At 41.8% G+C, this 12,288-nt stretch overlaps 1 protein-coding gene across 1 annotated transcript; it reads left to right on the top strand.

The window, feature by feature from the left end:
* Positions 1-1,894: 1,894 nt before the first annotated feature.
* Positions 1,895-11,624, top strand: CAMK2N2 (calcium/calmodulin dependent protein kinase II inhibitor 2). Its single transcript, XM_089685493.1, has 2 exons — positions 1,895-2,556; positions 8,567-11,624. Exons 1-2 carry the CDS (start codon positions 2,388-2,390, stop codon positions 8,635-8,637), a joined length of 240 nt encoding a protein of 79 aa, XP_089541619.1. The 5' UTR covers positions 1,895-2,387; the 3' UTR covers positions 8,638-11,624.
* The last annotated feature ends 664 nt before the right edge of the window (positions 11,625-12,288 follow it).

Here is a 12,288-nt window from a genome sequence, read left to right as displayed (position 1 = left end):
TCCTGCAGACTTTGATGTAAGGGGAAATGCTGGGGACTCTTTTGTAAAGAGGATGTCTGGGGACTCTGATGTAAGGGGGGGGGGGCACTCTGGTGTAAGGGGGAACATTGGGGACTCTGATGTAAGAAGGGACTCTTGGAACCCTTATGTATAGGGAAATGCTGGGGACTCTGATATAAGGGGGAACTCTGGGGACTCTTTTGTAAAAAGGATGTCTGGGGACTCTGATGTAAGGGGGGCACTCTGGTGTAAAAGGGAACACTGGGGACTCTGATGTAAGGAGGGACTCCTGAAACCCTTATGTATAGGGAAATGCTGGGGACTCTGATATAAGGGGGACTCTGATGTTAACACAAGGTTCCTCAACTGCTGCACTCTTTTTTTGTATTATGCTGACTCCTGGCCTCTGCACCCTATACATTATGCTGTACATTACATAGTTCTGACCATTGTCCCAGCAATTGCTTAAAGAAGTTCATTTTTAAGGTTGGCTCAGACAAAATTACATCTTTTTTGTGTGCATCAAAGCATATGCAATAGAAATGTATATATATATTTAAATGATCCCCTTTGACCTTTATTTATGTCTGTCAGTTGTGGTACAGTAATTAGGAATGTATTGTGGGTACAAGGACTGTTATATGTGCAAAGGGTATATACTGTAGCAACTGTATCCTGATCCCCTGAGAGGCAATCTGATATTCCCTGGATGAACTTTACCTATAAATCTTAGTATCCAGTTATATTCTGTGTATCTAAGAAAGAATCCAGGCATTTTTTAAAGCAATCCACTGAGCTGGCCAGAACCAACTCTTGAGGGAGTCTATTCCACATTTTCACAGCTGTCACTGTGAAGAAACCTTTCCATGTTTGGAGATTACATTTCTTTTCCTCCAGACATAAAGAGTGCCCCCTTGTCCTCTGTGATGACCTCAGGATAAATAACTTTACACTTCACTATAGGACCACCAGGGGCGGACTGACCATTTGGAAACTCGGGCACTGCCCGAGGGCCTGGGGTCAGTAGGGGGCCCCATGAGAAGCCCCTGGTACCTTTTTCATAGGCTTTTTTGAGTTTTGGCAAGGACACGGGGGCCCCATGATCCCCTATTGCCCGGGGGCCCCATGAGTTGTCAGTCCGCCCCTGATGACCACTAATCTATTTATACATGTTGATCATATCCCCCCTTAATCTTTTGAGTTTGGGCAAGGACACAGGGGCCCCATGATCCCCTATTGCCAGGGGCCCCATGAGTTGCCAGTCTGCCCCTGATGACCACTAATCTATTTATACATGTTGATCATATCCCCCCTTTAATCTCCGTTTAAGAGAGAATAAATTCAGTTCCTCTAATCTTTCAGCATAGCTGAGCTCCTCCATGCCTCTTATCAGTTTGGTTGCCCTTCTCTGTACTTCCTCCAGTTCCCCAATGTTCTTTCTGTGAATAGCCCAGCAGTTGTCAGTGCACCCCTGCAATGCTCTTTTTAGCTGTCTGTAGAGGTTGTATCCTGATCACCACTGTCAGAGAGGCATTCTTCCCAGGGACATTTACCCACGGACCAACAATGAATTGGTTTTAGCAGGGGTTCCCCTAGAGCTGAAAATCAAGGATTCCTCTGGGGGTAAAAGACTGAGAAGGGCTGCTCTGGGGATTTCTAAAGACAGCGCAGGGCTTGCAACCAATCAGGTGTCACCTTTTTGTAATTAACAGCAGAGAAACAGGGAAAGACGATTCGTGATTGGCTGATCGCTGAAGGATTACAGCATGTTCCTATGAACATATAAATATATAGAATACCTAAGGAATGCCTTTCACGTTCTCTGCGGTCATGCATTGTCAGAGGGTAGAGGTGACCCGCATCCAGGTAATGGTGTAAAGTCACCGATGTAAGTAAGAGGTCCGGATCATGTGTTCTATGACGATGTATGCTAATCGGCTCGGTGCCCGTCCATCAGACCCGGCGAGGTAGGAAGTCCCCGGACCCCAGCCTAGGATATACTCCTCCCCAGGATTCCGCCCGCCCGGTCCTCTTCTCTGGGGTTTGTTTCTGTGAAGTTGATTCCTTGTTTGCTGCAGTGTCATTGTTATTCCGCACTCGCTTCCTGATGTCACACACCCCCCTCCCATGACGTCACCTGGACACTGCTTCTCTTTATGATGTAGGATCTCTCAGAGTCTCCTCAGACGTCTACAGAAGGAGCTGGGGGAGCGCAGCTAACGCCGATCTATCTCTCTCCGTGCCCAGAGCTCTCTGTTCATCCTCCATCCCCCCGCACTGCATCTTCCGCAGGATCCCCGCCAGCCGTCTACTCCAGGATCCCCATCGGAGTCCTCGCAGTCCAGCCACCTCTCCGTGCTGCTAGACTTGCTGCTGGTGCTGTCAACATGTCTGAGATTCTCCCCTACAGTGAGGATAAGATGGGGCACTATGGCTCAGACACCGAGGTGGGGCAGATCTCCTTCAGCTGCCGTCTTCAGGACACCAGCGCTTTTTTTGGGGGCAACCAGCAGAAAAGACCCCCAAAACTGGGACAGATCGGAAGAGCAAAGAGAGGTAAGAGGATGAGGTGTTCAGGTCTCTATCAGACCCATCCATCTATCTACTCCACTGGATGTAAAGCTGTATCTACATCCCAACACCTATCTTCATTCCAGCCGTTCTTTTTATCTCCCAACGCTCAAAATACATTGCTCATCTCTCAATTCCCTGGTGTGTTTGTTGTCTATCTCAAGCTTCTTCAACCCCCTGCTCATCTCAGTATTCCGTTCTCCATTTGTGATCCCCTATCATCCATCTGTGTCCCACAAAATCTGCTACTCCCCATAGGTTCTTTGGATGTTCATGGATGTTCCTCTCAATAATCTCTTCCATCTGTAATTTCACACCTGCCAACCTCCATCCTCTATATATGCACCATTCAATATTCTCTCTGCCATCCCTGATCCCCACAATCTACTATCCTCTATCAGTCTGCCATTCTCAATATATGTTCCTTTTAATGTTCTCTCTTCCCTCTCTGATCCCCACAATCTACCATCCTCAACCAGTCTCCAATTCTCAATATATGCACCATTCAGTACGCTTGCTTCCATCTATGATCCCTATGATCTACCATCCTTCATCAGTCTTCCAATCTCTGTATATGCACCTTTTAATGTTCTCTCGTCCTTCTATGATCCCCACAATCTACCATCCTCAGCCAGTCTCCCATTCTCAATATATGCTCCCTTTAATGTTCTCTCGTCCTTCTATGATCCCCACAATCTGCCATCCTCAGCCAGTCTCCCATTCTCAATATAAGCACCATTCAATACTCTCGCTTCCATCTATGATCCCCACAAATCTACCATCCTCCATCAGTCTTCCATTCTCTGTATGTGCTCTTTTTAATTCATTCCTTCCATCTATGATCCCCACAATCCACCATCCTCAATTAGCTTCACATATTCTATTCATGCTTCCTTCAATCCTTTCTGTTCCTTCTATGATCCCCACAATCTACCATCCTGCATCAATCTCCCATTCTCTATGAATGCACCCTTCAATACTCCTTTTCCATCTATGATTCCCACAATCTACCATCATCTATCAGTCTCCCATGCTCTAAATATGCTCCCTTTAATCCATTCTCTTCCATATGTGACCCCCACATTCTACCATCTTCCATCACTATCCATCCTTTATAAATGCTTCCCTTAAGCCCTTCATTTCCATCTATAATCATCACAATCTGTAACTCTCTCTCTATGTATGTATATTTATTTTATATTTTATATATATATATATATATATATATATATATATATTTCCCTCGGTCCCTTCTCTTCCAACTATGATACCTACAATCTATAGTCTCCATCAGTCTCTCCAGTTTCCCATCCTCTATGTATGCTAACATCAAACACTTCCCTTCCTTCTATGATCTTCACCATCTACTATCCTTTATTCATACCCAGCCCCCCAGTCTCCAATCCTCTACATAGGCTTCCCTCAATATTCTTCCATCCATTGTACCCATAATCTACAATCTTCCGTCAGTCCCTCTAGCCTGTGATCATCTACATATGCTTCCCTCTTATTTTTTTAATCCCAGAACCCCAGAACAAACCATCTTCTGTATATGCTCCCCTCATCATTCTATGTTCCATCAGTGACCCCACAATCTTCCACCCTCCTTCAATCTATTCAGTCTTCCATATCAATATTGTGTTTTCCATCAATGATCTCACTACCTTCCATTCTCTATCTGTACCTCCAACCTCCCATCCTCTATATAAACTCCTTTCCTATTCTCTGTTTTATCTATAATCCCTCATATTCTCTGGGCTATCTATGATTCTAAAACCTGCCATCCTCCATCATTCACTCCTGCCTCCCATCACCTATAAATGCTTCCTTCAATCTTCTTTCATGCTTCTCTAAGCCCCAAAATTTACCATCCTCAAAGATTGCCTGTAATTTCCCATCTGTCATCTATGCTCCCCCATGTCTTTCATACTTCATCTTTCCCTGTCAATCCCCATCTTCATTTATGCTCTTTCTCATTGTCCATTCTTTCAGTTCTTCAATCACCCTTCTTATCTCCCATGATTCATCCATGCTTCCTCCTGCCGCCCATCCCCCAGCTATGCCCCCATGTTAATCCCCATGTCTGCTCTCCTCAATCCCCAGTTTTTCATAAACCACCCATCGGATCCCCCTCCACTTCTCCCCCCAAAATGTTCTTTCATTTGTTTTTTGGTGTTGCTCCTTTTTCTTCTTTTTAAATTCTCCCAACCTCCATCCCCCAAAATGAAGCAATGTATATTTTCTAGTTGAAATGTATATGTGGTTATTTTTCTGTTCATCTCCCTCACTGCATGAAGCAGGCTGGTCTGTCCACTTGTGTCTGTGGGTGTAAGTGATTTCATTATTTAGAGTGTGTGACTTCATTAAAGAAGCTCTGCTACTTTTCTCTGGACAGAGGAGATATATTTACAGAGGAAATCTATATTTAGATGCAACCTGCCCGTTAGAGAGGTAATTCCACACATTTACATGTGTTAAGAAGAAAAGTGTACAGAATTCAGACTAGTATCTATAGACTCCATATAAGTTTATGGGTCTGACGGTGCAAACTGCATTCATCAGAGGGAAACATGGGCGCACAGAATATTGGGACAGGCTAGCCAGATAAATGCAATCACATTATTCCAAAACATTAAGCTGGATGTAATAAGTAAGCAGACATATTTTTAGGGAAACATACCAGGAGTATACTGGGCATGCCTGGTGCCATTCATTGCTTCCACCTGGAGATAGATTTCCTTCACTCCTCGGAGGGATTTCCATAAACTGTCATCCTCTATTTGTGGAAGCCTTCTAATATTAATAGATTGTAGAATTTCTATCAGATACAATGTGGAGGCATACATTTAGAATGTACACTTTGAGCTTAGACATATATGCATATAATATACATAAATGTAAAGCTCTTCTTAGATTAATGACAGACCCATTTTATTTAATGACATGTACATTTTCCTATTTAAAATTACTATCTCTGAATCATAATATTGTCATAGAACTGCCACAGAGTCTCTCCTTACAAATCATCAGACTGCATGATTGCTGGCAGGTCACACAGGGTTGATCAGTATCAGGCACTGGGAATGGCGTGACTTGTGATCATAGCTATATAAACATTCTGCTGTCAGATATATACTAGAGCAAGCTATTCCGTTTAAGTCCCAGCACTCCAGCCTGATGCATACAGGTACATTCACATGTTGAGCCTGCTACAGCAAGATCTCCATCCCTCCTGCTGAGAGATTCACTGTGTTACATCTTGGCTGCTGGACATGCTGCTGTCCAAGGTGCTGATCTGACTGCTGCAGCATACATGTGTGTAGTGTTCTACCTAAACCCTGTGTGAGTCAACGTTTGTATTGATCTGTTTATTTGGGCTGATAGAGCTTGGGAGATGTATTGTTTTCAAATGCAGTTGAGTAAAGCTATTTCCTTTCCTTTGTGCAGCCTATAGAACATAGACAATTGTAAGGGGAACATTTTTTGTCAGAAATATAGTGTATAGATCAAGGTGATAATACTGCTTCTTTTGACAGTATTTATAACACATGTAAATTTTTTATTTAGGTGGTTAGAGTTAAGAACACTGCTTTTAAATATGTTAAATATAACATGTTAAGCTAAGTAATCATCATATCTACAGTTTTTTTAAGCAGTGGAGAGGCTTTGAAAAATTTGTGGCAAAGTTTTGTTGCCCATTTCCTTTAGGGTCCTTTCACAGGGGTGTTCCATGTTTTTCATCAGTTCAGTCACGTTTTTTCAAAGAAAAAAGGGACCGTTTACATCCATTTTTCATTTGTTCAAAAAAACGGTTGTTAATGAATATGGACATTAATGGATGTAAATGGATGATCATCCATTTACATCTGCTAGTTCATAGAAATGCATGGGTGTCCAGTTTTCATCCATAAACGGACAGATGAAAAATAGACATACGGAACGCCTGTGTGAAAGAGGCCTAAGGCCAGATTTTGAAGTAAATGTTTTGTAGCAAAATTAAGATCTATATTATGATCAAATCACAATATATAAAGGGGAGCCGAATCTAAAAAAGTTGAAATGCTGTAGTAAAATTTCTATCTTATCCCAGAACATGAGCATTGAAGTGAGCGCAAGGTTGCAGCGTTGACATTATTTTATGGTAAAAACACAGTTAATCCAGCTATATTCTTTTTTTAAAGTAACATTTTTGTACAGTTATTTTGCCCCCAGCTCAAAATATCGTACTTTGAAAGGAATCATTATGGTAGCTTTAAAGCAGTATGAAACCCAAAACCAAAAATGTAATATATTACAGATTAGCAATTTTTAGATATGATGGCTGCATTTATTTTCTTTACAGGCCTTTTTATCCTTTATTTTCACCTGGTGATCCAGCCAGTAAGTCTGGTATTTTAAAACTTCCTTTATTTCATTGAACAGATCAACTTGACCTGTTAAAGTGGCACTTAGAAGGTTGAGACAAACCTTTTAGCACTGACAGGGGTGCTTATGATGGTCAGCTTTTATTCATACAAGTAAAACCTTTACCCTGAAAGGAAAAAACTTGCTGTAAGTGCTTAAAAAGTGTTAGCTGGAGTTTTGACTTCAATTTGTTAGACATGCCCATCTTAATCTACTAGAGAATCTACCCTCTCCCCAGATTGATAATGTTGCTTTCCATGGGTGGCTTCATTGCTGCTCCATCCATAGTGGAGACAACTTAAGGGCTTGTTCACACATGTGGCTAACACAGCATTTGACAGGAAATGAAGAGACAATATGTTGCCTCCTCAGCACGTGTTTCAATCCTCAAAATGCTGCAAAACCATACTGCAGCCACATGCATTGCACACAGTTGCCCCATTCATGTCCATTTACTTCACACCTGTCAGGTATGATGTGCCATGACTGCAAAGCATCACAACTGCAGCATGGGTACAGCTCTGAGCCAGCTACATGGCTTTGTTTAGGTGGGTGGTCAGGTTGCAGTAAAAGCCACCACTCAACTGCTTGTTTTTACTGTCCGCCAACCGCCCATGTGAACAAGCCCTAAGACAATAAGTTAGTTACTGGCTGGATCACCAGGTGAAAATAAACAGAAAAAAGAAATCAAAAAAATTAATACAGCCACCCAGGGGCGGACTGACAACTCAGGGGGCACCGGGCAATAGGGGATCATGGGGCCCTTGTGTCCTTGCCCAAACTCAAAAAAGCCTATGAAAAAGGTACCAGGGGCATCTCATGGGGCCCCCTACTGATCCCGAGACCTCGGGCAGTGCCTGAGTTTCCCAATGGTCAGTCCACCCCTGCAGCCACCACATCCAAGAACTGATAAACTGCTTTATATAAAATTTTTGTTTTTGGGTTTGATGCCACTTTAATCCAATAGTTTATTGCTGAACTTGACAGCCATGTGTCTTTTCACCCTAGTCCTGTTATTTTTTAGACCTACTCTTACTGCCTGGAAGGCTTTGAAAGACATACTAAACATGTGACGTGTTCTATTCAAAGAGTTTTCCCTAAGTTTCAGTTTGTAAATCCTTAGTATTAGAATTTTAAATATAATTTTACATATACATTTTTAGCCAGATGTATGAAATATGGAGCAACTAGAACTATTTTCCTTAGGAAGTAATCCGATTAGTCCAACCTACCCTTAAAGATGAAGAGCTGTAATTTTCTGCTGCAGTGGCTTCATGTTTCTCCCCTACTGTTTTCATATACTAAGCTCTTTGTGAATGCAGTAAGGACGATGTGTCTGTTTACATGTGTATGCATCATTGTGTTCATATGTGTGTGTGCATTGCTAGACTACAGCCAGCTGCAGTGTGGGAGTGAATGCACATGTTGTTTGCTTGCTTTCCAAGGCCTCACCTCCTCCACATCTTGCAACTCCTTGCATCTCATTAATCACTTTGGTCTCCTGTGATTTTGTTTTCCCTCCCTCCCACTGTCACCTCTCTTGGTGCTCTAGTCTTCTGATCCCCAACCCAATGTCTCTCCCTCTCCTCAGTTGTTATTGAAGATGACAGAATAGACGAGGTGCTGAAGGGGGTGTCGGACAAGTCTCCCTCCGGAGTATAAGGTGTGGAAGTGGTTGCTCTCCAGCGCTCACTCTCCTCCCTGATTTGTAAGCACTTTTGGCTGTGCATGTTTGTGGACATGGAGAAGAAGGAAAGGCTTTGAGGCTGCTGGCAAATCTCCACCCTCCACCTTGATCCAGACCCTCTGCAGGTCTCCTGATGGTGCCATCTGGCTCCCCACTCCACTCAGTCCTCGCCAATGACCTCCAATGTGGAGATATCCATTTCAGCACCTTCCTATTTCCCTTGTCACTGTCCCTCACCCTGGGCTCTGGGGGCAGTGATGAGTCTCAACTCATGTTAAAGCCAACCCTACAATGCACTGGCTGCTGTTCTCCTTAGCACCTGCCTGTGTGCCAAGAAGGTGCTTGTTGACTGGAGCACCATGGAGTTTGTGCCTATCAACTCCAGTCCTTGCCAGGTGCTGCCTCCTCCTCCTGCCTCACAGTGTACACCCCAGGGGCTGTAGGTTGTTAGAAATGCACTTTATTCTGACAATATGTGTCTCTAGTGAAGTAATAATCTTTAGCTGTGTGTGTATTTGTGGACCCACAGGGAACCCACCTGCGCAGCTGTGTTTATATATATATATATATATATATATATATATATATATAAATTTATGTGTATATATAGGTTGAATTGTGATTATTAATACCATGTCCCCTCCAGTTTATCCGTAAACCAGCATCAGAACAATAATAGACTGGACAACCATCCATTCTTCCCCATTTTGCCCCTCATGATCAAAATACCAGCAGGTCGGAAGCAGAGCAGCTGGAGGGCGCAGAGCAGGCACAGGCCGTCCTTTTGCTGTCCAAACCCAAGCAAGACTAAGACTTTATTTGCTCCATCTCTTGCATGAGCTTCCGAATTCATCCTGGACCCCCTCCCCAGCACGCTCCTTTTTAAGAGGAACCCTTTACATTTGTATTTTTATAAACAACTCTTTGTTAATAATCTGAATTCTGATATATGCTGGTGACTGTGCAATGTCACATCAGAGACACAGCCACCTTCTGGATGCAGAATGATTGTCAGCCGGCTGGATGGCAGTTTAGGGCAGTCACTGGGGGGTGCCCTTATCAGGTGTTTATGTAACATGCTGCCACCACCATGAATGTGTGAAAACTGACCCAGGTGACAGTGACATGCGTACAATCAGTATGTGCTGACAAGATTCACATCAATACGCTGCTTGCTACAAGATGCCTGTTCCATGTCAGCTCTGTCTCCCTAACTAATGTATTATACAGTACATGTTTAAATACAAAATGCTTTATATCCAGCTAAAATTGTTATATATAGATATATAAATATATATTATATATGTGCTAGCTTTACTTTAGTGCACATGTAGAAATATGCTGCACATTTCATGTATAATAAAAAGTTTACATCCGTATTCCCTTCTGTAAATATTTGCATATGTAGCAACTTTCAGTTTTACATTCAGAATTTCAAGCCAGAGATATGGAATGTTTGCACATATTTCTACCTTGTGCAAGATATTTCATTAATATATAATATGCCCTTGTTAGAATTTCTATATCTTCTGTACAACTGACTAATGTCTGAACTGGCAGTTCTGCAGATCTATTACACCACTCTTCTTCCAGGCGGGGTTTAGTTTGATAGGCAGAGCCTACTGCATTGAGTATTGTTGGGCTGAACACTACTTTCCACCACGTTTTATAACATTCTGTAAATGCTGGTCTTGGCTTCACCTAGGCCATATACCAGGGTAGTTGACAACATATGAATGTATATGTTTCCTAAACCTGCTTCAGGAATCTCCAGAAACTGATGGGACAGTGCAGTGGATCTGCAGCAGCAATGTGTATTTTGAAGACTACTCTATGCCCATTTGAGTCAGCGCCTTCTTTAGAATTATTTTATATGTATAACTCTGTTTACCTTGATTGCACTTTAACAAGAAAAATAGCCACCTGTGAATAATTTTGCCTCTTTAAAAAAAAATGATTTATTGGGACAATGGCTAACTGGGAACATGTATCTGTTACCATATTTTTTATATTCGCTGAACTAAAGGTTCTTTAGCCCAGCTAGCTGTCTGCTTACTTAATTATAACCATATTTACCTTGCCAGATAAAGCAATGATATCCCATGATAAATCTGTCAATACAGCTCTGGTGCTTTATCAAAGGAAATCATAATACACTTGACTGCTGCAGACACATTTGTTGTTAAAACATATATGCAGTGCGGTGAATTTACTAAGACTGGAGCAGACAGAATCTGCAACAGCTGTCAATGGCAACCAGTCAGAAACTAGCTTTCATATTCAAAACTTAACTGAACAAGCTCAAGCTAGAGGCTGTTTGGTTACTATCCACAGCTGCTGCAAGTGTTATCTACTCTAGTTTTAGTAAATCCCCCCAATGTATAATACGTTATGGTAACAAAATTGCTCCATGATTTTACACACTGCGATATTTACAGTGTGATATCCTCTGTACTGGTACTTTTAGAACTTAAGGAGATACACATCCAAGTCAGTGTAGTCACTTGATAAAGGTGTGCATATGTCACATATCCTGGTGGTGGCACCTCCATTCTCTGTCTAGAACTGCTGGTGACCATGAAAGTTAATTTTTTGGACTAACTAAACCATGTGGTTGAAGAATGTTTTACTGCTACTTGCAACCAAGGGATGGTATCAGGAATCCTTGCAGTCTCTGAATGTGAGATAACAGCTGTTAACCGCCTCTTTCAAGGGACGTAATAGTTGTGTTTTTAATTTTGTACCTTTTTTTATTTCTTTTTTTCTTTTCTTCCTGTTTTTATTTATTTATTCAAGCTTTATGAATCCTTTGCATGGACTTAAGACTTAGTAATAATACACCATTTTCTGAATCCAATAAGGCAATGCTGTGCCATTCTGAGAATGACTCATTGTACATTACTACCATTACAATTGTATTTGGTGAATAAATAAAATAAATAAACAAACTAACTGATCACCAGCAGAGTGCAGCTGTGTGTGTTTCTCCTGGATCTTTTGATGAAGTGTTAGTTGCGATAAATGAATAGTGTGATAAAAATGCTTTTTATACAAAGAAACACGTTCAATGTTACTGTTTAAGCATCAATACATCTAGCAATAATATGTTGTTCAGAGGGCAGGTAGCAGGGCTTCCCCTGGGTTTTTAATAACCTTTGTTAGAGGTGTAACATTATCTACGAAGGTTGGGTTTTCATTGTGTGCCTGATACGTGATATGTAGGTATGATACTCGATCTATGTATGACGCTCATGTGCATGACCATGAGGGAAAATGAAAGAATATAGTACAGACTGGGTTGGAAAGAAATCTGCTAAATGGCTCCAAAAAGTAGGTTTGAACTTTGTATTTATTAATATTGTTAAATGGAACTCCAGCCAAAACTTTTTTTACGTGTTGGAGAGTGGGGAAGAGCGGCTAGACCTTTTCAGATTTGTTTTAATCTGTCCTTATTGGGGGGGGGGGGGGAATGGAATGATACAGTTATTTCCAATTTTATACAACAACTTATGAATGACATAACAATCTGGAATACTTTCACGCATATTAGTAGGTTACTACATTGGTGAATAGGGTGCATTTCTTCTCTGGCCCAAAAAGTTATGAGCCAGAAACAATGGCTTTCC

The sequence above is a fragment of the Staurois parvus genome, unplaced genomic scaffold (assembly GCF_062004578.1).
Source record: "Staurois parvus isolate SC_StPar_1 unplaced genomic scaffold, SC_StPar_1.0 ptg000376l, whole genome shotgun sequence".
Lineage (NCBI taxonomy): Eukaryota > Metazoa > Chordata > Amphibia > Anura > Ranidae > Staurois > Staurois parvus.
Note: the sequence above shows the minus strand (reverse complement) of the source record. Positions and strands in the feature narration are given on the sequence as shown.